The sequence below is a fragment of the Antechinus flavipes genome, chromosome 2 (genome assembly GCF_016432865.1).
Source record: "Antechinus flavipes isolate AdamAnt ecotype Samford, QLD, Australia chromosome 2, AdamAnt_v2, whole genome shotgun sequence".
In the NCBI taxonomy this organism is placed as follows: Eukaryota; Metazoa; Chordata; class Mammalia; order Dasyuromorphia; family Dasyuridae; genus Antechinus; species Antechinus flavipes.
In genome coordinates this window covers 141,928,237-141,955,606 of record NC_067399.1, presented here as the reverse complement: position 1 = coordinate 141,955,606, position 27,370 = coordinate 141,928,237, and the positions used below count along the sequence as shown (strand labels likewise).

The 27,370-nt window shown below is 36.2% G+C and overlaps 1 protein-coding gene across 1 annotated transcript in view; it reads right to left on the bottom strand.

The window, feature by feature from the left end:
- Positions 1–27,370, bottom strand: part of PIWIL2 (piwi like RNA-mediated gene silencing 2) — a 66,425-nt gene that overhangs the window by 19,455 nt on the left and 19,600 nt on the right. Inside the window, exons 8-13 of the mRNA XM_051975696.1 lie at positions 16,609–16,797; positions 15,727–15,811; positions 14,838–14,927; positions 9,205–9,345; positions 5,223–5,336; positions 4,014–4,202 (exon numbers count right to left, since the gene is read on the bottom strand). Of these exons, the coding sequence (XP_051831656.1) occupies positions 4,014–4,202; positions 5,223–5,336; positions 9,205–9,345; positions 14,838–14,927; positions 15,727–15,811; positions 16,609–16,797 (808 nt within the window). The remainder of the gene's footprint in view (positions 1–4,013; positions 4,203–5,222; positions 5,337–9,204; positions 9,346–14,837; positions 14,928–15,726; positions 15,812–16,608; positions 16,798–27,370) is intronic.

Genomic DNA, 27,370 nt, shown 5'->3' with positions numbered 1-27,370 from the left:
GCTCTGCAATACAAAAGAACCCTTATCAGTGAATAATAAATGAAGTATCTCAGATTCTGAGTTTCTTAAATATGGACTAATAGTGGATCATTCCCTCCTAGATGGGAAGATGAAGCTTTTTTTGTTTGTATTTTGTTTTCATGGGCAGGCATCTCTGGAAATCCAGACTGATCAATGAACATTTTGAAAGTCCTACTTAGAATAATAGTTGTAGTAAGTGACAGAGAGAGATGCTGAAAGCATTGAGATTTCAGCAATACTTGTCAAGAATTAAAATGAGAATCTTAGCACAACTGCTTCAGTTCTCCCAAGGAAAAATTTTCTAGCGCCCAATAAGGAGAGAGTTGTGGTTTAGAAATTTATGAATCTAAATTTGAAAAGTCTGAATGGTCACTTTGGGTCTTTAAAAATTAAACCAAAGTGAGGGTCAGAAATCTGCAGCAGTGTGTGTCTATATGTGGTTTTTACATTTAAGCTAAGAATGGTTTTTACATTTTAAAGTACAACAAAACTTTATTAAAAATATGAAAACCATTCTTAGCTAGAGTCTTACAACCTCTGAGCTACAGCATGCAAATCACAATGCAGCCTATAAAGATATTTGTATGAACATAATCCTAAGGGCCTTATCACAGGAAGATGGGGTGAAGGAAGACTAGGAAAATGGCAAATAGAGATTCTCAGGAAGATTTAATTCAAATAGTCTCAACTCCACTCACACTCAGTGGCTGACATAGCCATTCTAAAATCCATAATTGCCTTTTTTTCAAAGTCCAGATTTTAAGAGAAATTTCACAAATATTGTCATCCTTAATTTTGTTAAGAAAGGGAAAAATATTCTAGCAGAATTCCCTACATCTTAATGCTTGAATCTATAGAGTAAGGTTTCTGTGCTTACAAAAAATAAAATAATTTTTAACAAGTAACTACTAACGGAAGTAAGAGAATTTATTTCTCAGGGAATAAATGTCCCTGTGATACATCAAAATACTTCCCTTAATTATACAGAAAGAATAAACAGAATTAGAATCTGCTTGTCCCAAAGGATAGCAGAAACACCAATATGGTCAATGTGAAGTTAAATAAAGCTCACACTGCATAAAGCTATTCTTCAGTTAGCATGGGTATTACTGAATGTTCCTTCTCCAATGATTGAAAATAAAATGGATACTCTAGATGAGAACACAGAAATATCTCACCAAGGAGGAAATTCTGATATTTCCAAGAATACCCTCCCTAACAATATTCTTACAGTTTAGTACAATGTTCTTCATATAATAGACACTTAAAAACTTTTGTTGTATTGTAACAACCATGTCCATGTGACTCCCTCCATTTTCCTCCATTCAGCAAAACATCTTAGCATCTTCTGTCCATTCTCCTCTATAGAATAGATAATAGTGCTACTGTGTATTAAGGTTAATTATTCTAATTACACCCCTAATCCCTTTCTCTTTAAGATCTAATTCTAGTACTGTTCCTTCTCTTGCATACATCTTCAGTGTTCCCTTCTTTACTAGTCACTTTCTGCCTAGAATAATTCTTATTTTCTTAATCCTAAAAACCTTTCTCTTCACACATCTACCTCTACTTATCATTCACCCCCTTCTTAACATCCACTGCCAAATTTCTTGAAACAATTACCCCTGATGCCTTCTTCCTGTCTCCTCCCTCATGTGCCTATAACCAGGCTTCCATATCCCTATTCAGATTTACAGACTGTCACAGAGCTGGTTCAGGACAGAGATCAAATCTGGCCTCCTGCCTCCATGTTTTCCCTCCTCTGTTCAGGGCACCTCATGGGTCAGTGCCCAGACTGCTGATCATTTCTTCCAGAATTTTTCTACTTTGAATGCAGGTCTGCCCTTGTCTATTTTCCTTCTCCTCCCCCTCCTCTTCCTCTTTCTTATTTGTGAGTCAAGTCATTACCTTTATCTTGAGCCCTGGACACTTACCATGCACTATCTACAAGGCAGCCCGCTAAATCCAGCCAATATTCAGCTGTTTCTTCTCCATTTCTCATTCCTCTTTACCTCTGTGAGCTGTCTCACCATTCATCCACTCACTTCAGATGTCAATATCATAGTAACAAGCTCTTCTTATTACTCATCTCCATTATTGCAATAACCTCTTAGCAAGTTTTCCTGGCTCTATTGTCTTTCCCCTGCAATCCATCCTTCTTATACACTCACTTAAATATTGTTTCAATCTTCCTGAGACATAAACCTCTTTAGGACATCCCTCTTTTCAAAAGCTTCCACAAATCCAAATCCCTAAAGCTTCTTGAGTAAACTTCAAACTCCATTGTCTGCTATTCAAGGTCCCTTGACCTATCATCCTAAATCCTCTCACACCATGTTGCTTTGTATATTCTATACTTCAGTAAAGTGAGTCATTCTCTGCAATCCAAAGATATGCTATTTCTTTTTGTAAATTAAATTCTATTTTTCTTTTTGAAGACCTGCCTTCTTTTCCTCCCATCTTTTACCCACTCCTACTGAAAAAAAGAAAAACAAACCCCTATTATAAACATATGCAGTCAATCAAAACAAGTCTTGCATTTACTCATGTCCAAAAAAGTTATTTCAGTTTGTATTGGGATCTATCACCTGATCTCAGAAAAAAAGGTAGCATGAAAAACCTGTCTCCATACCTCCATTCCTCTTTCATACTGTCTTTGCATCAAGGAAATCTACTTTTATTACTGCCCTCATCATAAATTCACTTCTTAAAACCAGTTCCTCTCTTTTTCCTTTGAGCTGATTCACAAACTATTTATAACCAGTCAAAAAAGTTGTGTGTGCCATGACCTGCTTGATTATAAAAGCTCTTTACTGCTAACTAATAAGGGCACCTTGCTTGTTTGATGGGCCAATCTAGATTAACACTATATGAATCTTGAACTAGGGCAGGCTGTAACAGCTAAGCAATGAACATTGCAAGATGGCTCCTGGCACCATTAGCTCTGTTGTGAGGGAACTGACAGGATTAGGACAGCAAGTGGTTAATTGTGGAATGAAGTAAAATACACTAACTCTATCTTGTCAATCAACTCTGAATTTAGCTCAGTTCCCTTTCTATTCAATTGTGAGTCTAGTCCAGTTTCTGTCTTGTGAGAAAAAATGAATTCAATTGTGGGAAATGGGAAAAAACCTTATTGCACTGTTTCAATCTAGTCCTGCATAACTAAGAAACTGGACCACTACTCCCTGCTGTTTACAGACCCTTAGGTAAGGATCTCAGTTGTGCTGACCAGAGAACAAATCAGATCCAAGACTGAAGCAAGGAATTTTTTTAAATAATTGTACATCTCAAGCAACCCATATGTCTTATCTGAAAACCAGCCCTAAACTGAGTAATTGGTTATTGTTTCCATGTTCTTTTGATTGCTTATAGACATTGGCGGGTAGTGATAGGACACTTTCTTTCCCTGAATTCAGGGAATTGCACCTGTTTGCTCTCACCCTCCCGACTTGGAACGTTCCTAATCTTTCATCTCATTAGAAATTAGATTGCCTAATGTTGTACTGTTTCTTTTTAATCAAATGGCCTTATTTTATTGTTTTTAATGTATAAAAGTCTGTCTTTTCCAGTATTGAGAGCCCAGCTGTAAGGTAAAGAAGGGGCTAGGTCCGATTTGTTAGGCGATTGACATACACTGCTTAGTAAAACAGATATGCTCAGAAGAACAAACCTTTGATATCCTCAGTCATTTCATCTTTCACTCACCACAGGTCTTAGCACACCCGATCCTTCAGATAATGAATAGGAGTCAAATAGGGTGCTCTCTCTTGGATACTAAATTATAATACCTGAAGCTAAGGTATAAAAGGAAGAAAGACTGCAGTAGGGTTAGGGAATAAGAAAGATGACAACAACTAAAAGGCAAAAAGGCCAATTATATTTGCATTCTCATGCATTATTAACTGAAGACTAATAAAAACAAGTAAACTTTAGAATAGATGTGTACAACACATACATTTTAAAATAGGTTATAAGTCCAATTTATTTACCTCAACTCCCAGCATGGATTTAATGGTTCTAATGTATGTCTCTATCCGGTCATCTTTTAGTTCAATCCAGGCAGGTGGGCTCATCTGCATACCAATAGGTCCAGCTATCTTCTCCAACATACCAACCAACTCTCGGGCTTGGTCAACAGCTCTCTTTGGGTAAAACAGTGCCCAGAAATGCATAGGAACCTGGGGACAGCCACAAATGTTTAAGTACAGCATAGGTCTGCAAAACAGGTGTTAAGTAGACACCAGAAACACTTTTAAATGTTCCAAGTTGACTGTCTGGAGGCCCCTTTCAGGTCTTTGATTTATCCACTGAGTATATGTTCTTTATTATCTATGCTTAGGTCCTGCCTTACCTAATTTCTACCATAGAACTGCTGTACTCTATCAGAGATGGAGAGATTAAGACCAGGTAGCCAACAAAGCAGTGAGTAAATTTTCCCTGCTGCCTTCTCCTATAAGCTCTATTTTAATATGGTGATTAACTGAATTCTAGGGGATACTTTTTTTAAATCCTTGGAAGAAAGAAGTGTAAAAGAGGGCAATGAACTTCTTTGTCATTCATAAACACAATTAGTTCATCGTCCTTCAGCTAGAAGTCAACATGACTTTCACTGTGAGCAACCCATGGTTAGCCAGAGTACTTCTGCTGCTGCCTCAACAACTAGTGAGTTAAGAGTTAGCACAGGAAGCAGGAGAACTGTTCGGTTCTGCAAATATGTATTGTATCTAGGATATACTGCAACATATTTAACATATATAGGACTGCTTGCCATCTTGGTGGGGGGGGAGAAGGGAGGGAGAGGAAAAAACGAAACATAAGTGATTGCAAGGGATAATGTTGTGTAAAAATTATCCTGGCATGGATTCTGTCAATACAAAGTTATTATTAAATAAAATTAAATTAAAAAAAAAAAAGAGTTAGCACAGGAGTGAATCATCTGAGATGGAAATTCAGAATCCACAATTTTCAATTTGGCAGGCAGTCTCTTTACAAAAATGGCAACAAAATTTTCCTGCTTCAAGCATCAGCAGCTCAGGAATGCTGACATTCTCTTTGTTAGTTCAACAAGTTATTTACTGTTAAAATGGAAGCTTCTTAGGTTACTTCCTTAGTCCAGTTTAATTCCTGATATATGATGAATGAACTGTTTCTCAAGTTTTTTCTTTCCATTGGTAGGATATGTTCAACAAATTACTTACTGTTAAAATAGAAGCTTCCCGAGTTACTTCCTTAGTCCAGTTTAATTCCTGAGATGTGATGAATGAACTATTTCTCAAATTTATTCTTTCCATTGGTAGGACACGCCCTGAAATCTAAATTAAAAATAATAAGTCAAAGGAAATGACCCTAAATCATTTATTTCTAAGTTTGACATTACCCAAAAGAGATATGGATAGTTCAAATGCAGGGCACTGATTCCATTATGAGTTTTGAGACTGATAATTTCAGGATAAATACAGCCACTGAGTAAGGAGAAATAAGGAAGCTGTTGAGAATGTGTTAAGGCTGATCTGGGCAAGCAATTCCCTTCCAAATGGAGATAAAATTTCTTGGGAATCCCCCCTTATCTCCGGCAATGCCCCCCAAGACACATTCTTACTGCTGCCAGAATAACCTTTCTTCACACCACCCCTTTGCTCAAAAGCTTCTGGGACCTCCTAGAGTCTCCTGGGTGAAGTTCACATGCCTTTGCCTGATATGCAAGTCCCCTCAACTTGTGCTACCTAACTTTCCAGCTTCATCCCATGTTGTCTCCATCATGTACTCTTATACTTCAGCCAAAATGGACTATTCTCTGCCATCCAAAAAAACACTGCTTTCCACTCCCCATGCCTTTGCTCATTTTGTCTTCTCTGTTTTGAATGCCCCCCTTTTCTCTTCACTTGCTGAATTATTTTTAGCCTATCTCACATGATACTTATTCCATAAAATTTTATCTGATTCCCTACTCGATTAACAATCTTTCTTCCTCAAACCTGAAAAATACTTTATATTTCCAATTATGTGATAATACAAGAAGTATCACATTTTATGCATTATAACCATCTGAGAGAGAAGAAACCTCTTTAATTAGAACCCATATATGGTGAAAACAACTGGATTCCAGAAGATTTCTTTAGAGTAAAGGGATTAAATAAGTCTTTCAAAGAATAAACACTGAAAGGAAAGAAAAAGCCCAGGAAGAAAACAATTATGTCTCATAGGGCAATATTTTATCAAGTTTAAGGCTGATGCTAAACAAAGGTCAATCTAAGCACTAGAATAAAAATAATTAAAATTAGAAGACATAAAACCTAAAACTTAAAAAGAATAGATAAAAGCCAAGAACAGAAGGGATACAGAATCACACAGGAATTAAGGGCTCTTGGACTAGAATGGAATATACCCAATACAGTCTAAAAGATAAATTTGCCTAAGCTGTTATGAATTAGATCAAGATGCTTTAACTAAAAGTGAACAAGAGAGGGAATACTACATACTAATCTACAAATCTGATATAATGCAGTAATAAATAGAGCACAGGAAAAAGATAAGCAGAAAAGAGAAGCAATAATTTCTAGAAGCCAATTTCCAAGATTCAGAAATCTATACATATGCAAGAAATATGGATAATAAATAGAAAAGACTATAGACCATAAGGCAAGGAGGCAAATTTGACCTTATAGATATCACAGAGCTTTGTTGGAATATATGGCTCTGGGAAGGCAAACCCTTATTCAAAATTAACAAAAATAGATAAAGAGGGAGAGGAGTAGCCCTGTACATGTAGAAGTTATATATGAAAATCTAGAAACTCAAGAAAGGGCACAAGTGAAGAACATTTGGTCATCTGAATGGTATTCTATGAAGTCACAAATTTAAAGTTGAAAGTGTCCTCAAATGCCATCTGGTTTTCATTTTACCAACGAAAAAACTGGAGCCCACAGAGATTAAATCAGTCAACAAACATTCAATACATGTTTACTACATGTCATCCATTGTACTAAGCACTGGGGATGAAAACAAAGGCAAAAACAGTCCCTGCCTTCAAGAAGCTGCCATTCTCATGGAGAAGACAATATGCTACAATCAAAATGCATACAATGTAAATAAAAAGGACTCCCCAAGAATAGATGCCTATGGAAAGAACCAAGAAAATCTCCTTAGAGAAGTTGGGATTTGAGCTGGAATTTAAAGGAAGCCAGAGAAACCAGGAAGTGAAGATGAGGAAGGAGAGCATCCATTGTATGGAACATCCAGGGAAAAGACCTGGAATTAGGAGATGAAATGCTGAATTCAAGGAATGGCCAAAAAAAAGATATAGTTTAATCATTAAGAATTACTAAGAAGGAAATAAAGTTTAAAAAAGACTGGAAAAGCAATCTAACTAGGGTTTTAAAAAAACTGGAATCCAGTTATATTTTATCCTCAAGATAGCAGAGAGCCACTGGAATTTACTGAGTAGGGAAGTGACATGGTCAGGACCTGTGCTTTTGCAAAATCACTTTGGTCATTGAGAGAGGACAGGCTTGGTGCAGGGAGACCAACCAGCAGGGTATTGTAATAGTTTAGGGATGAATTGATGACAAACTGTATCACGATGATAATTACATGAACAGAAAGAAGGCATCTATATGAGAAATACTGTGAAAATAGAAACATCAAATGTTAGCAATAGATTGGCTAGGTGAAGTGAGTAGGAATTTAGGATGACACCTATACTGTAAGTATGGATGACTGGGAAGATGGTGATACCCTCAATAGTAATAGGTAGTTTAAAAAAGAGGAGAATTGGGGAGGGGGGGATTATTGAATTATGTTTCAGATGAGGTAAGTTTGACTGAGTAGTAGAACTCAGATCTCCTAACTTCAAAGCCAGTGATTTTTCTGCTGTATTACCACATGGCAGGAGAAACAGAAGTGATTTTACATGGATGTGAGTATAGGTTAAACAAGAAGTTCAGGGAAAATGATAAACTCAGCATGATATTATAGAATTACAGAACTTTCAACTATGAATCTATCTGCTATACTTCTTTGCCTATCAAAAGCATAATACAATTTGAGAAAAGTATGACCAGACAATAATTCACAGGCAACAAACTCAGAGACTTAATGGACTGGAAGCTTATTACTAGTCAACAGTGACATGATGCCTAAAGCAAATACTATTCTGAGAAACTGTTCAGCATGAGGGAGTGGTACACTGCATTCTACTCTGGTCAAACCCCCATCTAAGAATATGATCTTCCATTAATTTTGGGGAGTTCATATGTTAGGAAGAACACTGACAAACTCAGTTTCTAAAATGGCAGACAGTAAACACAGTGTGACCTGAGGATCAATTGAAGAAACGATGAATTTTTATTTTGGAAAAACAGGTTGTTGAGTTTGTTTGTTTTGGTATGGGGAAACATTATAACGCTCTACAAGTACATGAAAAGTTTCCATAGCAAAGACTTATTCTACTGAGTTTCAGAAGGCAGAACTCAGATCACTAGGGAGAAGCTACAGAAAGTACATGTAGGCTTGATATAAAGAAAAAGTCTAATGAAGACAGCTATACCAACGTGGTACAAGTTGTCATGGCTAGAGAAAGATAGGACTAACTGGTCTCAAAGGGCTCATCCAATCCAGTAATTCTGAGGGTAAGAGCCCTACAGAATAACCACAAATAACACATAAAGAATGAAAAGAAAGGACAGGATGGAGAGAACAGAGGAATACAAAAGGCAAATGTTAAGTATTGTCAAAGAAGAAGAAATTACAAAGCACGAACTCCAAACAGAAAACAGAAAACAGAATAGTCTGCAAATTCTATGTTCTGTATTCAGAAAAAGTAATATTAGGAGGAGGGAGAAGAAAAATGGTCCACAGAGATCTTGAAAGCAAAAACATCATATAAAACCTTAAAGAATATTTACGTATAAGAAATGCCAAATAGCATCCTTAGCTCTAGTTTGATAACATATAGCTCATCTCCCTGTGATACATAGAAGAGATTATGAAAGACACTGAAAAAATAGATTAAGAAAATTCAAGTTTGATGGAAATCTAAAAAGAAAAATTACAACTAGAAAAGGTGTTCAAGAACAAATCAAAGGCATTCAATGTCAAGATATCTTTCCTTTTTTTCCCTAATGTTCCCTAAATCTCTAGTACTGATGATTCTGACTCCCATCTCACATTCCTCCAACTTGCCTTATGTACATCTGTATCCAGACAGAGACCCCATCGTATCATTTCGTTGTTGGCCATCTCATTCTTTGAAATTTTTTGCAAGAGGTTTCCCAGGGCAGTGTGGTGCTGTTTAGGACTTAGGTTGATTTGCTGAGTCAAATCCTATATAAAATTGAAAGAGGAATAAAGATTTATGAGGATTGCTTCTTCTAATTCAGGGTTACATAAGTAATACTGTTTTCAAAGTGTGGATTTGTGAAAACGCCTTCCTAATGAATTAGCAAAGATTTCCAAGCAGCTCAAAGATTTATAAAATACTTTTAAAAATTTACACAATGACTATATTAACAATGTAAAGTAAAATAACATTGAAAGATTTCAAAATTCAGATACATGCAATGATTCACTATAATTTCAGATGTCACGAAAGGAGAAGCATGCTTCCTACTATTTAGCACAGAGATGATCCAACCCGAGACATATATTTAATGACAGGGTCATTAATTTATTTTGTTTAACTACTAATTTGTCACAAGGAAGACTTAGTTATTAGGAAAGGAAACTGATGTTTAAAAAAAAAAAAAAGAACCAAAAAAACTTTTTCCAAAGGGGGAAAAAAAAAAAAAACTAATACATGCATGTTTGCATGTGTACACAGAGGAGGGGACAGAAGAAGGGAGGGAGGAAGGGAGAGAAACGGAGGGAAGAAGGGAGGAAGGAAGGGAGGAAGAGAGTGAGGGAGGGAGAGAAGAAGGGGGAGAGAAAGAGAGAGCGCGTGCGCAAGAGCGCACATGCAAAAAATTTTTTTAAGTAGAGAGCTTGTCCTCCATTTATTAAAAATATGTGAAAAAAGTCGGGGAGGGGAATTCCTCTCCAAAATACAAAGGTGAATGAAGTGTAGGGTTTTTAATGATTTTTAACAATATTTTAAAAAATATTACCTTAACGGTATGAGATAATTTCCAGAAAAGGTACATTTTCAACTCCTAAATCTAAAATCTGTCACTTAAAAACAATAATTTCCAATTTGTACAAAGTACTTTAAGGTCTGTGAAATGCTTTATTGATATTATCTTAGTTGACTTTCATAATAATCCTGTGAAGTAAGATATAGAAGTACAGAAATTGTGACTTACCCAGGGTCACACAACTAGTAAGTAGCTGAGGCAGAATTCAAATTCAGGTCTTCCTGGATCTAAGCCCAGAACTATAAACACCAGGCTGTCTTTCTATCAAACTCTATTTGATATAAGTCATTAGCCAGGGAATTTTATTATGCCCATGTAATAAACTGTAAAGAGTGACAAATTCTATCATTACCCAGTATATCTATTACTTCCAGGCTCTAGAGGAGGAATTCTTAATCTCTTTGAACTTGTTTGAAAAATTTAATATTAATTTCAGCATGATTGATTGTTTTACAATCCTACGTAAGGAGAAGACACAGACAGGATGTGAGAGTGATGAATGCATATGTGGTGCAGAGTGCTGGACTGATTATAGACTTATTCTTTCCACACGAAATACTCCCATTTAACAAAAGTGGAGGCTACAAGGCAAAATGACTGCCAGAAGAATTAATGTCAACAAATTAGATCACTTGTCTAAGAGGAACATTTTGTTGTTAACTTGGAGGAAAAGGTAAACAAACATATAGTTGGCAACAGTGGAACAAAAAAAAGGAGTGGGCAGCTTTTAGAGATTTTCTTACAGCACTTGCAAATTCAAAAATGGTTTGAAGGAAATGATAGGAAAATTCAGAAGTTGCTAAATGAAAAATGAAAGTTTACCAGCAGATCATTAATTCATCTCTGAGAAAGCAGTATTTAATTCCATCAAAAGTAAAGTGTAAGCAAAATTTAGGGACATGCAAGATTCTTTGCTCCTAAAAGGCAGATGAAATTCATTTACATTGATAGTAACAATTCAAAGTGTTTTTATGATGTCCTAAAGGCTATTTATGAGTCAAAGACATATGGTACATCATCTCAACTACTCAGTGCTAATGGAGGACTAATTGATTAGTGATAAGAACATGACAGTCATCAATCAATGCTGAAATCACTGACTGGTTATCTTGGGTTGAAGTCAATCCCTCTCTAGACAAATTTCCATTTAAAGAAAAGGCTTTGAACCGAGGAAGCTCCTTTGTTGCCGCACAGCCTCTGGTACTAATTCTATTCCAGTTAAGATTTGCATATAAAAGCTGAATAAAAATTTCTGGGTTATAGCCAGAAGAGGTAATCTCCAGGAATTCAAGAATGTCTCCACTGTCCACTTCTATAAAGATAAAGGGAACAAATTGTCCTGTGACAATCACAGGAAAATCTGTTAAGATTCTTACCAGAGCCCTTCTTAATACGCTGATTCTTCACCTGGAAGATATGTCATCTACTTGAAAGCCCTGACTTCAGAAAGGGCCTAGAAATGGTTGATATGATATTTATTGCCTGACAACTCTAGGAGAAGTGCCAGAAGCAGAACAGTGGAGTCTATATACAATGTTTGTAGACATAACCAAAGCCTTTAATACTGTCATTCATGAGGGCTTATAGAAAATTATATCAAAATTTGGTTGCCTGGATTGTAAATCAATTCTATGACGTTATGCTTGCCCAAGTTCTAGATTACAATGCTTTTGTGCTTTCCCAGTCACCAACAGAATAAAACACAGTTATGTGCTTGCTCCCATGCTTTTCTTTTCAATATGTTTTCAGTCATGTTGTCAAATGCCTTCGATGAGGACAAACAAGGTATCAAGGTTAGTTACCACACTGATGGTAAATTCTTTAACTTTTGAAGACTACAAGTTAAAACTAAAGTGGAGGAAGTATTGGTGCATAATTTTCTGTTTGCACATGATTGTGCACTCTGCAGCCTCCAAAGCTGAGATCCAACAAAGTATGGATCAATTGTCTGTTGCTTGTGATCATTTTGGCCTAACAATACCAAGAAAACACAGATGCTCCACCATTCATCACCACACCATCCATACCTGGAACATTTGGTTACAGCAAATGAAGAAGTTTTGAATTCTATGGATAAATTCACTTACCTTGACAGTATACTTTCTAGAGTAGGGAGAAACACTGATAAGTTAAATGATAAAGCACACATTGCTAATGCTAGCTCAGCCTTTGGGAGTCTCCAAAGGAAAAGTGTGGAAAAGAAGAGTGTGTAAGATTGACTACCCAATTGAAGGTTTACAGAGCCATTGTGCTCTCCTCATTGTTATGCCTCTGAAACCTACATGGTATACCAGTGCCATGCCAGGGAACTGAATCACTTACATTTGAATTGGCTTAGGAAGTTTCTGAAGATAACCTGCCAGAATAAGTTACCAGACACTGAGGTCCTTTTTTGACTTAAACAACCAAACATTCAAATTCTACTGCAGAGAAGACAATTCCATTGAGTTGGTCACACTTTTCAAAGGCCAAACGTACACCTACCAAAGTTACTTTTACCTAAAAGGGGAACTCACACAGGGCAAGCACTCATGTGGAAATTAGGAAAAGCAATACTAGGATACTCTCAAGGTCTCACTTAAGAACTCTGGAATTAATTATACGATATAGGAGGCACTGGTCCAGGACTGCCCAGTAAGGCATGTCTTCATCAGAGAAGATGCTATGTTCTATGAGCAAAGCAGAATTGAAGTAGTTCAAAAGAAACATGAGATGTACAAAGTTAGAAAACCCAGCCCAAATGTTCACATGGACTATTTTGTGCCTCATCTATCTGTAGCAGAGCTTTCTGAGCTTGTATTGGTCTCATCAGCAACCCACTGTACCTTAATTCTAACACAGTGATATCATTTGGGTCTCTTTGAGAATGAAGAACAAGAATCAATCTATTTTACTTTATGCACTCAAAAACATTGAGAAGAAGATCTTTAGGCTTCAACAAACTGCCAAAGGGATTCAAGACATTAAAAAAAGGTTAAGAACCCCTACTTAGAAATTATATGTCTAGAGAGCTTCCAGCTCAGAGCTCTAACAAGCTATTTAACTTTATCAAATGACAGCTTGTAAGCATGAGACAGGTTCCTGCCAGAAGTTATATATGAAAGTATAAAAAGCATGAATGCACTTCTTTGTATATTTATTCTGTGGGATAGATAAATTGTACTTTTACCACACCCTGTAAGGCAGTTAACTGTGTCAACGAGTGTATATGTGCTATAAAAATGTTTTGTGGTATTTATTCATTCAGCAATAGCAGCAGTAGGTAGCTTTGAACTTTGGCATGAAGCAACAGGAAAGAAACCTTTTATTAGATAGTGATCTCTTCTGTCACTCCACATCCTATATGATGAAACTGAAAACAAACCACTGTCATCTCAGACAAATAATTGAAAATTTGAAATTAACATAGGCTTCACAGAAGATTATAGACAGCTTGCAAAGAGTTTAGTGGAAATATGGTTATAATTCAATTTAAACCTTTAAAAGGTTTAAAAAAAAAAAAAAACCAAGGGTGCCTCTAGGTTAGAATATACCAGAAGGAATTAAGGGAATGAAGACAGAATATTTCTCATACCCTAGATATAATAAAGTCGGTGGCATAGTCAATAGAGTTCTGGATCTAGAGTCAGTAAGACCAGAGTTAAAATCTGGCACCAGATACTTCCTTGCTGTGTGGTGGTGACAAAGTCATGTAACCTGTTTGCTTCAGTTTCCTCATCTGCAAAATGGGGATAAAATACCAACTACCTCTTTCAAAGTGATTGTGAAGTAAATGAGATAATATCTATAAGGCAATTAGCACAGTGCTTGGTGCTATAAATATATAAATATTAGCTCTTCTTATCATCATCATCAAATATTGAGAAAAAGGGGAATGGGTTGGAAAGTAGCCATGAAATTTTTTTCATTAAAAAACAAATAATTATTATCTTAATTTGCTCACTCCAACTTGCTTTCTACAGTTTCTTCTTGGAGAAAGCACCTAATACCACTTCTGTTCCTCAGTTACAACAGATTCCTCTGGAAGCTTTTCTCTATCACTTTCAGACTTCAGTCCCTGACAGATGAATTCACTTCTCTTCTTTTGCTTTGCTCCTTGCAGTTGGTTCTTTGCTGCTACTTAATCTCACACCTTCTTTTGGAACTGAAGTATTACAAAAAGATTGGACAAATTCACTGCTCAAAAAGAATATTATTTATGGCTCTTTATACTTGTCCAACATTTTTCTTCAGAGCCGCATGACAGTGTGGGAAAGTGAGGAGCACAGGACTTTGAATCAGAAGATCTAGGTTCAAATTCTACCTCTCTTACTTACCTGTTTGACTTTGGGCAAATCGCTTTAGCTCTTGGGGTAAAATGAGGAGGTTGGAATAGACGATCTCCAAGTCCCTTGCACTTCTAATATAGTATTTTTCTATGAATTCAAACATTCATTGTATCCCTGGAAAGAAAAGAATTTCTCCCTAATTTACAAAGGGGAAAAACTAAAGCATTAAATAATGATGAGGCTTGTTTAAGGTCATAATGGAAGTCAGTATATATATATATATATATATATATATATATGTGTGTGTGTGTATATATACCACTACTTTCTCAGCTCAATGATTAAAGATTATTCTTTAAAGCAAGAGCTGTCTTGTTACCTTCTGATAATAAAGTGCTAGAGACTGTAGGATTCTAACCTTCATGGCTCTAAAGTCTTTCTTCATTTTTTCTGGGATTCCGGTCATGAAAGATAGCTCTGGAAGTAGTAAAATCTCTCCTTTTAAAAGCTGAGGGAAGAAAAAAGTACAGGGAAGAAATAATGAAGGAAAAGAGACATTGTAGGGTGCCACAGTTCCCATTGTTATTTGGTGACTGCTGACTACATGGCTAGCTATGCATATCAGGGCTTCCAAAAATATCTTTTAGTTTGCCATACTCAGCAACACATGGTTCTGAATAAGAAACAGAGCTCCCAATAGACTGTACAATATTGATGTTACCAGGAAAAAAAGTAGGAAAATAGACTTTTGTATTTTCTAAGTCCCAAGCCACAGCTACAGTCAAGCTTTGGTGAACTGTCTGGTTAGCGTGTGTGCATCTGCGCATGTGGGTATATAGCTCATATCTTCCATTCCTATTTTTTTTTCTGTATTCAATGTTTGTATCTGATGACATGTGATGAAGTCAATGGGAGGCGACAAGGGAGAGAATATATATATGTGTGTGGACAAGATTAAGACTGCTTTCTCCCAAAAGAATGAGATACTACTAATTTTTTCCTTTTATTTTCCTTTTATTTAACTGACGATCTCTTATGATATCTCTTTATGGACACTAATCATGACAAAGTGTCAAGGAGCAGCTCTGACTACATTACTTAAAATTCCCAAAATATACTCCTTACAATCTCATGAGGTGGGCAGTAGATGGTCTATCATTGCAGTAGAAGCTGTTATTGTTATATAAAAACCTTTGGACAGAATTTTGCAACTACAATGGAATAATAATTCCATCAAATTGTTCTGGAGATGATTGAGATTAACCATGAACTTAACAGAGAAGTGTAGATGTCATAGCTCTACTCACCCTCCCTTGGTTATTCTGCCTTTCACTAGGCCTGTGGATTAGAAGTGGCTGGTCTTCTTCCTTTACTGTAATTCCATAGTTTTTGCTAGAGAAATGTAGAGGCAGAAAAAAATGTTCAGAAGACCATTCATGTTCCTAACAAGTTCCAATAACTCAGCTTTCTTAACCAATTCTGTGGCACAATATTTGCATAACAGTCCTTGTCAGGAATCCACTGGGAAGAAATCATCACATTAATAGAGTAAAACAAAAAAGATCAATTTGTTATATAAGTTAAGAGATGGTAAAGCTTAATAGTCTAGAAAGGGTTTGTTATCTACTGCTATCAAGTAAAAGCTTTGGTAACCAGACAGGACTAAATATTAACAAATCTTTAGCTCAATCACGTTAATGATATCTTCAGCCAGTTTCCTTATCCAACCAGCTATATCAAAATAATAATGATAATGATAGTGATCATTTAAATATATAGCACTTTAAGGTTTGTGAAGTACTTTAAAAATAATCCTGATTTTATCCTTATAACCACCCTGGGAATTAGGTGCTATTATTATCAGTATTTTATAGATGAAGAAATTAAGGTATACAGCTAATAAATAAATTGCCCAGGGTCACACAGCGAGTAGACATCTGAAGCTGGATTTGAATTCAGATCTTCCTGATTCCAGACCAAAGAATCTACATATACACTGTGTCATTCAGTAACAAGAGAAACTACCAATGAGCTGGAAGATTTAAGTTTAGACGATAGCACATTCATAACAAATACCATGACAGAGTTACTCCTTAGCCTATTTTCTAAGAAAAAAATCATGCTCTATAAGGAGATTCACATTTCTTCATTCTCTTCTTTCTCTTGGGTCCACACTCAGTTTTTCCTACCTGTAGTATTCCAAGAATGTAATCTCCTTCCCATCAGACATTATGAAGCTATCTTTTGGAGTTTTATTCCAGTCAATATCATCAATTCGATAGGTACGATTGTTGTATCGGGTTATAACAATGTTGCCAACCAGAAGCTTGGTACATTCATCCTGGAAGTTTTCACTGCTCTGCTGATATATGGCATGCCTTTTGGAAAATGAATCAGAGTTTTGATTATATAAATATGGAAGAGACCAAGCAAAGAAACAGGAATCAGGGCAGGTGATCTTTCCTGTTCCTCCTTCTCTCCTTCCCTTCTCTCTCTCTGTCTCTTTCTCTCTCAGAAATGCCAATTATTTGTGGCTTCAACTTTCTCATCCACAAAATAGAACAATAATCACTTTTCTCATTGGGTACTGCTAAATCAACCAAATTGAAAATCACCATCATAATACAGATAATGCTACAAAAACATTTTATGAAAAACTAAAATGTGGAAGAGGGAATGAACTTGTGTTTGGCCCCTGATGGCAGAACCAAAAGTCATGGGTAGAAGTCCAGAGGCAAATTTAAGCACTATGTCTCCAAAACTTTCCTATTAATTAAAGGTACTAAAAATTAGAAAGAATGGGTAGCCACAAAAAGTACTGGGTTCTCCCGCATTGGAAGTCTTCAAGCTGAGATAGGAAAAGCTCTATTTGGATATGTATGGATTTCCTTTTCAGATATAGGATAGACTAGATGGTCATAGAGATCTTTTTCTAACTCCAAAATTCTGTGATTTTCTGATCTGATGTAAATCTTATGCTACTAAAAATAAAACTGATAAATTCTTGCCTTGATTTGGTTATAATTTTCATGAAGGGTAAAGAGGTAGATTTTTCAAACTTTAAAGGTTTACTATTGATTCCCAGCAAAATTATAGAGGAGATCATTTAAAAAATGGTTTGTATAGGATAGGAAGAAATGATCACTAGAAACCAGTATGGACTTCCAATGAACAAGTTATTCTAAACTTCATTTCAGTTAGTAGACTGGAGTTCAGGAACATGTTATAAACATAGTATTTGTAGGTTTCAAGTAAGGCCTTTGACAGCTACATGTACAAAATGGAGATTTTTATATCTATGTGTGTGTATGTATACGTTTTATATCTGTATCTATAAACATATACATATATATGTACATATATATATTCTATTCCATTAACATAACCATCATCCTAATTGACAGCTTCATCACCTCTCACTCAGACCATCATATTATCTTACAATTTTATTTCAACTTTCTTTCCTTTCCAATACAGCTTCCATACGGTGACTAAGAATAGCCTTCCTATTTTAATGACTTTCTTCTGCCTCTAGGATAAAATACCAATTTTTTTGATCTGAAGTTGAAATCTTGAATTATCTGCCCTGCATCCTCCTTTTTAGATTTCACATGATTCCTATATGTTATTTTATTAAATTGGGATCAGTCATTATTTCCCGTACTTCACATTTCATATCCTGTTTGTCTATGTGCTCATAAAACCTGTCTCCCATACTCCTTAAAAATCCTTTTAAGCACACTTATCTTCCAAGGTTCAGCTCATGTGTCACTTACTTTCCCCATACCCCAGCCCTGAAGCCATTCTAGTTGTTAATTCTATCTCTGACTTCAAATTACTTTGTATTTCTTTTTCTAAGCTTGAGTTACATTCCCCACTGGAATGGAAACTCCTTCAGGGTAGGTACTTTTTTCATTTTTATCTCTGTCTCAATATCCAGAACAAAGCTGATACTTAATAAATGTCTGTTGAAATCAATTTCAGCATAGCCATTACCAGTTCAATTTAGAGAATAGGACCCTAAACCTAATAATTCTAAAGAAAATTGGCTTAAAAGTACTATTAAAAAGAAGTTTTTGTCTATTTCAAAATTTAATGAAACACATGCTCTTGCACTCTCTCCTAAGATCAGAATGCTACATTTGCTGCAGGTTCTTTTTTTTTTTATTAAAAGTTTTCATTTTCAAAACATATGCTTGGATAATTTTTCAGCATTGACCCTTGTAAAACCTTGTGTTCCAATTCTTCCCCTCTTCCCCCCACCTCCTCCCCTAGATATGTTTAAAACACATTAAGTACAATATATGTATACATATTTATACTATTATCTTGCTGTACAAGAAAAATCAGATCAAAAAGGGAAAAAATGAGAAAGAAAATAAAAAGCAAGCAAACAACAACAAAAGAAGTGAAAATGCTATGTTGTGATCCACATTCAATCCAATAGTACTCTTGTTGGATGCAGATGGCTCTCTCCATCCCAAGTCTATTGGAATTGGCCTGAATCCTCATTGTTGAAAAGAGCCACATCCATCAGAATTAATCATTGTATAATTTTTTTGTTGCTGTATACAATGATTTCCTGGTTCTGCTCATTTCATTTAGCATTAGTCCATATAAGTCTACCCAGACCTTTCTGAAATCATCCTGCTCATCATTTTTTATAGAACAATAATACTCCATAACATTCATATACCATAACTTATTCAGCCATTCTCTAACTCCCAAGTGCAGTTTCTTGCTACTGCAAAAAGGGCCACAAACCTTTTTGCTCATGGGTCACTTTCCCTCCTTTATGATTTCCTTGGAATACAGATCCAGTACATTGCTAGATCAAAGGATATGTACAGTTTTATGGCCCTTTGGACATAGTTCCAGACTCCAGAATGGTCAGATCATTTCACAACTACACCAATAAGCTACATTTGCTTCTAAGGTTTCAGAAGGACTGGCATGTTTCTCTTTCCCAACTGTCTATGCTAGCTATTTTCTCTCTCCACGGTTAGAGGCCACCAACAGCTCAATTCAATTTATCCATTTAACAATGATTGATTTTTACAAAAGGATATTTACTTCAAAGTTATATAAAAAACAAGGACAGACGTACCCTTTTTCCCCTAAACCTCCAAGAACATATTCATGAATTATAATTCCTTAGTCTCTGGGGCAACATATTCAAATCTTAGCTCAATTCCAACAGAGCATTAGTGCCATCATATTCATATCCAAAAGTGGCAGGGATGCTGGGCAGATCCTTATATCAGCTCTCCAGGGAGAAGAATTGGGGAGGAGGGACCTGAAGACTATTCCTTGCTCAGTGGCACATTATTGCTGAGCTGGCTGCAATACCTAGTGTGCCTGAGATCCCCTTGGCTTGTTTGCCTGATCTTTCGAAACTCTTAAAGACTCCACACCTCCTCATCTTATCCTTTCCCTCTCCCTCCCCCTATTCCCAGGAAGTGGGAAAAGAATTTGAGATTTTTAAGGAAGACAGCAAACATCTTAAATCTAGTGGAAAGGAATAAGTACTTATATAGCACTATATGGCATGCACTGTGCTAAGTGCTTTACAAATTTATTCCATTTGATCCATAACAATCCTGGGAGGCAGGTGCTAATATTACCACTCCCATTTTATAGTTGAAAAGACTGAGGCAAAGAGAGATTCATTTACTTGTCTAGGGGCACACATTTAGTGTCTGAGACTGGATTTGTATTTGGGTCTTCAATGATTCCAGGCCCAGTACTCTTGAGATCCACTATGCCATCTACCTGTCCCTATATTATTTATAACTAAAATGGAAATTAAGGGAAAAAATGAGGGAAAAGAAATAGAATACAAGGATCGTGGAAGGTAGTGCCAATGCCAAGACAAAACAATGATGAGGGTAAGTTGCCCCTAGAGTTCAACCATCCTGCTGAGGCATTCCAGCAGCTGAGCAGCCTATATGTAATCACAAAGCAGACACTGAGTGTAGCAAACAGAGAGGTCTCTGATAAACTCTTACATTCATTGCTTCCTCTAATAAAGAAATCTCTTCAGTTTAGCTTGGGCTTCAGGTTTTTTGTTTTTTTTTTGGGGGGGGGGGCTTCAGTTTTCACCAGTCCCCTAGATTCTGTTGCATCCTACAACTGTACCAGATTCCAGACTATAATCTGGAGACAAACTTTTGCTTATTTGTAAGAAAATTGTAGCTCCCAACTTTGTAGAATTTCTCATCTATTATGTATTTTCTTAAATCAGAAAAGTTTCTATGATTATAGTGAGCATTGATATATTTCTTTAAAGTTTGCAAGACACTTAAGATATCGCTTCACTTGACCCTATGACAGCCCATTTTATTATCCCCATTTTATAGATTGAGGAAATCAAAACTGTTAAGTAATCTCCCCTAGAATCACAAAGATAGGGAACAGATGAGGGCAGAATTTGAACTCAGGTTTTCTTGACTCCAAGTCTAGCACTTTATACACCATGCCATCTAGTAACTTCTGATCATAAAATTTGCAATTGCCATTGGTCACAACTCATAGTCATGACAAGATATGGCTTCTACCTTTGAGATGGGGGAGTAGAAAAGGGGAAGGAAAAAGTAATAAAAGAATACATTTTAACAATCTGCTTATTAGTGCTATATTCCTCTTTTCTTTTCTTTTTCTTTTTTTTTTTTTTTGGAGTCACTCCTATCCAGGTTATATTCCTGACTCTCTCAGAAATCTCTTCAGCCTCTCTATTCTGGTACTTCTCACATTGGAAAGCGGTACCCACCCTATCCCCTCTTTAGATTGGCTGATTCCTCCCATTACCTCTATTTTAAGAGGAGATTCAGGCCACTGAGATTTTCTTTCCTCTCCTGGCTGCTCTCCTTCATCTCCTACTCTCCCTGCCCCCAATTTCAAGTGCATTTTTTGTTCTGCCATTTTAATGTTCCCTGAGGCAGTGGGACTGTCTTTCTGCCTATGTGTATTTGGCCTAGCATATGGTAAGAACTTAATAAATGCTTGTTCACTTGACCTTGTGAATGTTGTTAAAAAACGTAATGGACTTATGTGGAGAGACTAGAGAAATTTCCACCCAGAGAATCCAAACTGTTCTCTGTCATTTATTCCTCCTCCTCCCCCTCCTCAATTCTGCCTTTGTTCTTCCCATTCACAAGACCACAAGTCTGATTGTCTTTAACTTCACTCATGTTACTGAAACTTCATCTTTCAATGATGTAAGTTTTCTTTCAGAAGCTGTGACTAATCTTCTGGATAGAAGGAAGGCAAATGGGATTTTACTGAGAAGTCTTCAAGATTGAATCCAGAAGTAATACAGAGTGAAAAAGGCAAAGGCAAAAGATAAACTTATGTGACTACAATAAGATAAATATAGATAACATGGAAAGATAACTAATTCTTATCAAATATAATGGTTCATTCCTATCATATTGACAAAGTCAAAAATACAGCACTTCTTTGTATATAACAATTTAACTATTTCAGGGAACGTATTTTAAAGGGATTTGTTAATAAGTACCTAATATAAAAATGAAACATAGATTTAAAAACATAAAAAGATTATCAAGTCTGGTTCATTACAAAGTTGTAATAACTGGATATGTTACATTTTGAGGGACTTTTTTGTTGTTCTGAATCTAAATTCTTTGTATGAGCAGTGGACTGATCAGTACAAAGAAAGCACTTCTTTCTACAAACAGTTACATTGAAAAATGAGCAGTGATAGAGCAGTATAAATAATAATTTAAATTGACATAATGCTTCCTGATCAAAATCATATCTAGAACTGGGTAACCTGGGTTTTGCTTATAGAGAACAAATATCTCATAATCCTTCAGCAGAAACAATTGAGCTTAGCATCTAATTAGCATTTAATTCTCCCACTTTAATTTGTCTTGGATATTTCTTTTACTGTTTCCATATCATGAATTACAAAGCTGATCTGTGTTTCTTGCTGTGTTTCCCTAGCTGCTGTTCAATTTACTATTCTTCAGAGAGTTCCCCAATGCTCAAAAAATTATCAAACTGTGCATACCCTTTGATCCAGCAGTGTTACTACTGGGCTTACATCCAAAGAGATCTTAAAAAAGGGAAAGGAACCTGTATGTACAAGAATGTTTGTGGCAGCCCTTTTTGTAGTGGCCAGAAATTGGAAACTGAGGGGATGCCCATCAATTGGAGAATGGCTGAATAAATTGTGGTATATGAATGTAATGGAATATTATTGTTCTGTAAGAAATGACCAGCAGGATGGTTTCAGAAAGGCCTGGAGAGACTTACATGAACTGATGCTGAGTAAAATGAGCAGGACAGGAGATCATTATATACTTCAACAACAATACTATATGATGATCAATTCTGATGGACATGGTTCTCTTCAACTATGAGATGAACCAAATCAGTTCCATTTGTTCAATAATGAATAGAACCAGCTACACCCAGTGAAAGAACTCTGGGAAATTAGTGTGAACCACTACATAGCATTTCCAATTCCTCTATTTTTGTCCACCTACATTTTTTATTTCCTTCACTGGTTAATTGTACACTATTTCAAAGTCCGATTCTTCTTGTGCAGCAAAATAACTGTATGGATATGTATACATATATTGTATTTAACATATACTTTAACATATTTAACATGTATTGGTCAACCTGCCATCTGGGGGAGGGGGTAAAGGGAAGGAGGGGAAAATTTGGAACAAAAGGTTTTGCAATTGTCAATGCTGAAAAATTACCCATGTATATATCTTGTAAATAAAAAGCTACAATTGAAAAAAAGAGAGAGATTGAGAGAGTGAGAGTGAGAGAGAGTGAGAGAGAGAGAGAGAGAGAGAGAGAGAGAGAGAGAGAGAGAGAAAGTTCCCTCAAATTAAGTACAGGGTTTAGACCTATGATTTTTCACTGGTAAAAGGAATTCTCTATCAGGTCAACCAACACCTATAGTTTTAAGAATTATGTGATAATATCCAGAAGTTATCTAATTTGTTTGAGGGTTTCAAAGATAGTATGCATCAGTAGTGGGGCTTGAATCTAGGAATTCCTGGCTGAGGCTAGCATTCTACCTACTCATACCTTTGCCTTCTTAGAAATAAACATTGTCAGCACTAGGTTATGGAGAAACTGAGGATCATAAAAGTAAGATGATCAAGCTGATCAATAAAAAAACCAAAAACTGAAACCAGGGATTCCATCTCCAAGTCCATACTCTTTTACACAACAAAGATAGGAATGAAGATGGTAGAATACCCGAATCTGAGTTGATTAGAGATCTCCTTGGTAATCAGAAGAGGAGAATCCTCCTCTTCTATACCTAAAGGGATGGAAAAGTTTTCCCTAGCCTGGATGTAGGAGATCAATCCATTAACTACCACTGTCAGTGTATTTATGTGGCTGGCTGGCACTGGATGAGAAATTGGGGCTATAAAGACAAACTCTAAAAGAGTCCCTGCCCTCAAGTAATTTATCTTCTACTGGAGAGACAAACATCCACACATATTGGGAGAGTGTTTACATACATATTTACACTTATATACATATATAAAATAATATGGGGTAATGGGAGAGAAAATGAGTTTGAACAGAGTTTTAAAGGAAACTAGGAATTCTAAGAGTCAGAACTAAGGAACAAATATATTATTAGCACAGAACAGTCAATACATGAAAATGGGAGATGGACTATGTAATGAGGTTAATTTGGATGGACCTCAGAGTCATATAGAGTAAGGAAAGGTGAGTTTGGATCAGGCTGATGAACTCTGAATGACAAATGGAGAAGTTAGCATTTGAACTTAGAGGTGAAAATCTCTGCAGTCTACTGAGCAGAGGATCGACAGATCTGTCCCTACTGAAAATAAATTTAGTTATGTGTAAGCAGTCGTGTGTATAATGTACTAAAGAGAGGAGAGATTTGAGGCAGAAAGACTGATTAGACCATTGCAATAATCCAGATAAAAGGTGAATAAAGGGCCACATGAATTAGGGCTATATGAGCAACGAAAAGGGGACAGATTTAAAGAATCTCATGGTGACAGAAATGGCAACGGAATAGCTATGTGAAATGGAAAACAATATGTCCAAGACAACACTTTAGGAATGAACCTGGGAACCTGGAAGGATGGTGGTCTCCCAAGAGAGTAATGAGAAAGTGTGGAAGAGGGATGGGTCTCTGAGAAAAGAGTTCTATTTTGTACATATTCTATATATCTATGATATATCCAGTTCAAAATGTCCAACTGGCACATAGTGATTCAGGACTGCAATTCGGAAGACTGGGATTGTATCTGTAGATCTCTGAGTCATTTGCAGAGATAATTAAACACATGGGGTTTGATGAGATTATACCCCAAGAACAGAGCTTCAATATAGAAAAAGTTTTTTTTATATGGATGGCACAGAGAAAAGTAGATAATTCCCAGAGTGCCTCAAGGAAAATGTCTTCAAAACCTGAAAATGCAACACCCCAATGTTGTGGTGTCTGAAACTGGAAAGCACCAGTAATCCAGAGGTCATCTATATGGAGTTAAGATTTCAGCTTTGTTAATTTGGAATTATGCCCAAAGGGCTATCAAAATGTGCATACTCTTTGATTCAGCAGTGTTTTTATTGAGCTTTTATCCCAAAGAAATCTTAAAGAGAGGGATCCACATGTACAAAAATGTTTGTGGCAGCCCTCTTTGTAGTGGCAAGGAAATGGAAACCGAGTAGATGCCCATCAGTTGGAGAATGGCTGAATAAGTCATGGTATATGAATGTTATAGAATATTATTGTTCTGTAAGAAACAATCCTTAGTGAGATTTCAGAGATACCTGGAGAGACCTACATGAATTGATGCTAAGTGAAATGAGCAAAACCAGGAGCTCATTGTACATGGCAATAACTGTAAGATGATCAATCCTGAAGATGACTCTTCAACAATGAGATGATTGAGGCCAGTTCCAATGATCTTGTGATGAACAGAGTCATCAGAGAGAGAAATTGAGTGTGGCTCACAACACAGAATTTTCACTCTTTGTTGTTGTTTTGAATTTTAATTTTTTTCATTTTTTCCTTTTTGATCTGATTTTTCTTCTGTAGCAAGATAGTTGTATAAATATGTATGCATTTATTAATTAGATTTAACATATTTTTAACATGTTTAACATATATTGGATTACTTGCCATCTGGAGGAGGAGGTGAGAAGAAGGGGGAGGAACTGGAACACAAGCTTTTCCAAGAGTGAATGTTGAAAAATTACCCGTGTATATGTTTTAAAAATAAAAAGCTTTAATAAATTTTTTTTAAAAAAGATTCCAGCTTTGTGCTAAGAAGACTGGAGAACTTCCTAGGGAGCAATGTTTAAAGGTACAGTGGTTGTGGAGAAGACAAACTGCACTAGGTTACGCCAAGTGATCAGAAGACTAGTAAAATGTAAACCAAGTTCTTGAGGTCAGGTGGTGTCTTACTTTTAAATTTGTATCCATAGGGGCAACTAGATGGCACAATGGATAGAGCACTAGCTCTATCCTCCTAAAGTCAGGAGGACCTAAGTTCAAATCTGACCTCAGATACTTAACACTTCCTAGTTGTGTGACCCTGGGCAAGTCACTTAAACCCAATTGCCTCAGCCAAAAATAAATAAAGTAAAATAAAATAAAAATTTGTATCCATAGGCCTAGAACAGTGCCTGAACGCTTTAGTAATTTCTTACTAAATGCTTGTTGATTGAATGACTCCATATGATCTTGTTATGTTTATGAAAGAATAAGCAGCACAAAAAGTCATTTAAAGGACAGAATACTTGCAGGAAACAAAAATTTGTCCACATGTCTCCACATGAACTACTTAGGTATAAGCCAATGAGAATAAAGTTGAACCAAACCTGACCAAATTCATCCAAGAAACCTGAGAGGTAGGTCTCTTGAACCTTTTCCTCTATTATCTCAACAGGGATAAGATGCCTCAGTTTTAGAAACAAAAGTTCCTACTTGAGGAATGACACTCAAGTGAATACAAAGAATCTCAGCATAATTTTCCTAGAAATGTAAATAAAATAAGAATATGCTGCTAGTTGCACTCAGGAGAGGAATCTAAAGAAAGTCAAATGAACAGAAGCATTCATATAACTTTTTGCCAGGATCCTTGACTCTATTCTCACTACTGGACTTCACACAGTACTATTGAGAGGTGTTCTTCCCCCGCCCCTCCCCTTCCACTCTCCCCCTCTCCCCCCCCACTGATATTTTGAAAATAAAAAATGGTACTCACCTGACAGAAAAAGAACTACTGCTTTTGCTAGGAGATAAGTACCTTCTATGTTCTATAAGTGCATTTTTACTAACCTCTGGTTATGCTAGTACTCCTCACAGGACCATCTTCAATCATCTTGATCTATATCTGGCTACTAGACCCCATTGGCTCTGTAGAGGTCTATTTAATTTATTAATTTATTTTAATTAATTGAAATTAATTAATTAGTTAATTAAAGCTTTAATTTTGCCTGATACCTACATAGGGTCATCTTCCTCATGTAGCTATTAAATCCAAGATTCTGGACTCTTGACAGGTGAACTTCTGCCTCATTTAGTTTGGAAGCCAGCCTTCTTCGCACTTTCCAAACCATAACACAAAAGCATAAAGTCCCTTTTCTAATCCTTACCTTCTAGTTCTTCTCTATGAACTGACTCCCCCATTGGAATGTAAGCTTCTTGAGAGCAGGGATCATTTTGCTAGTTTGTATTAGTATCCAGTGTTTACCATGAGGCCTGACATATAATAAACATTTAATAAATGCTTTATTATTTTTATTAATTAGGAATTTCTAATGAGGAAACCTCCTTTACCAATGCATATTGGTGATTGTTTTACAATTTATTATTTCAAGAAGTGTCTGTGTGAAAGCCGGGATTTGCCTAGATCTCCCTTTCTTCAAGGCCAGATTTCTCTAAAACTGCCTTTTTGTTATGTATAAAAG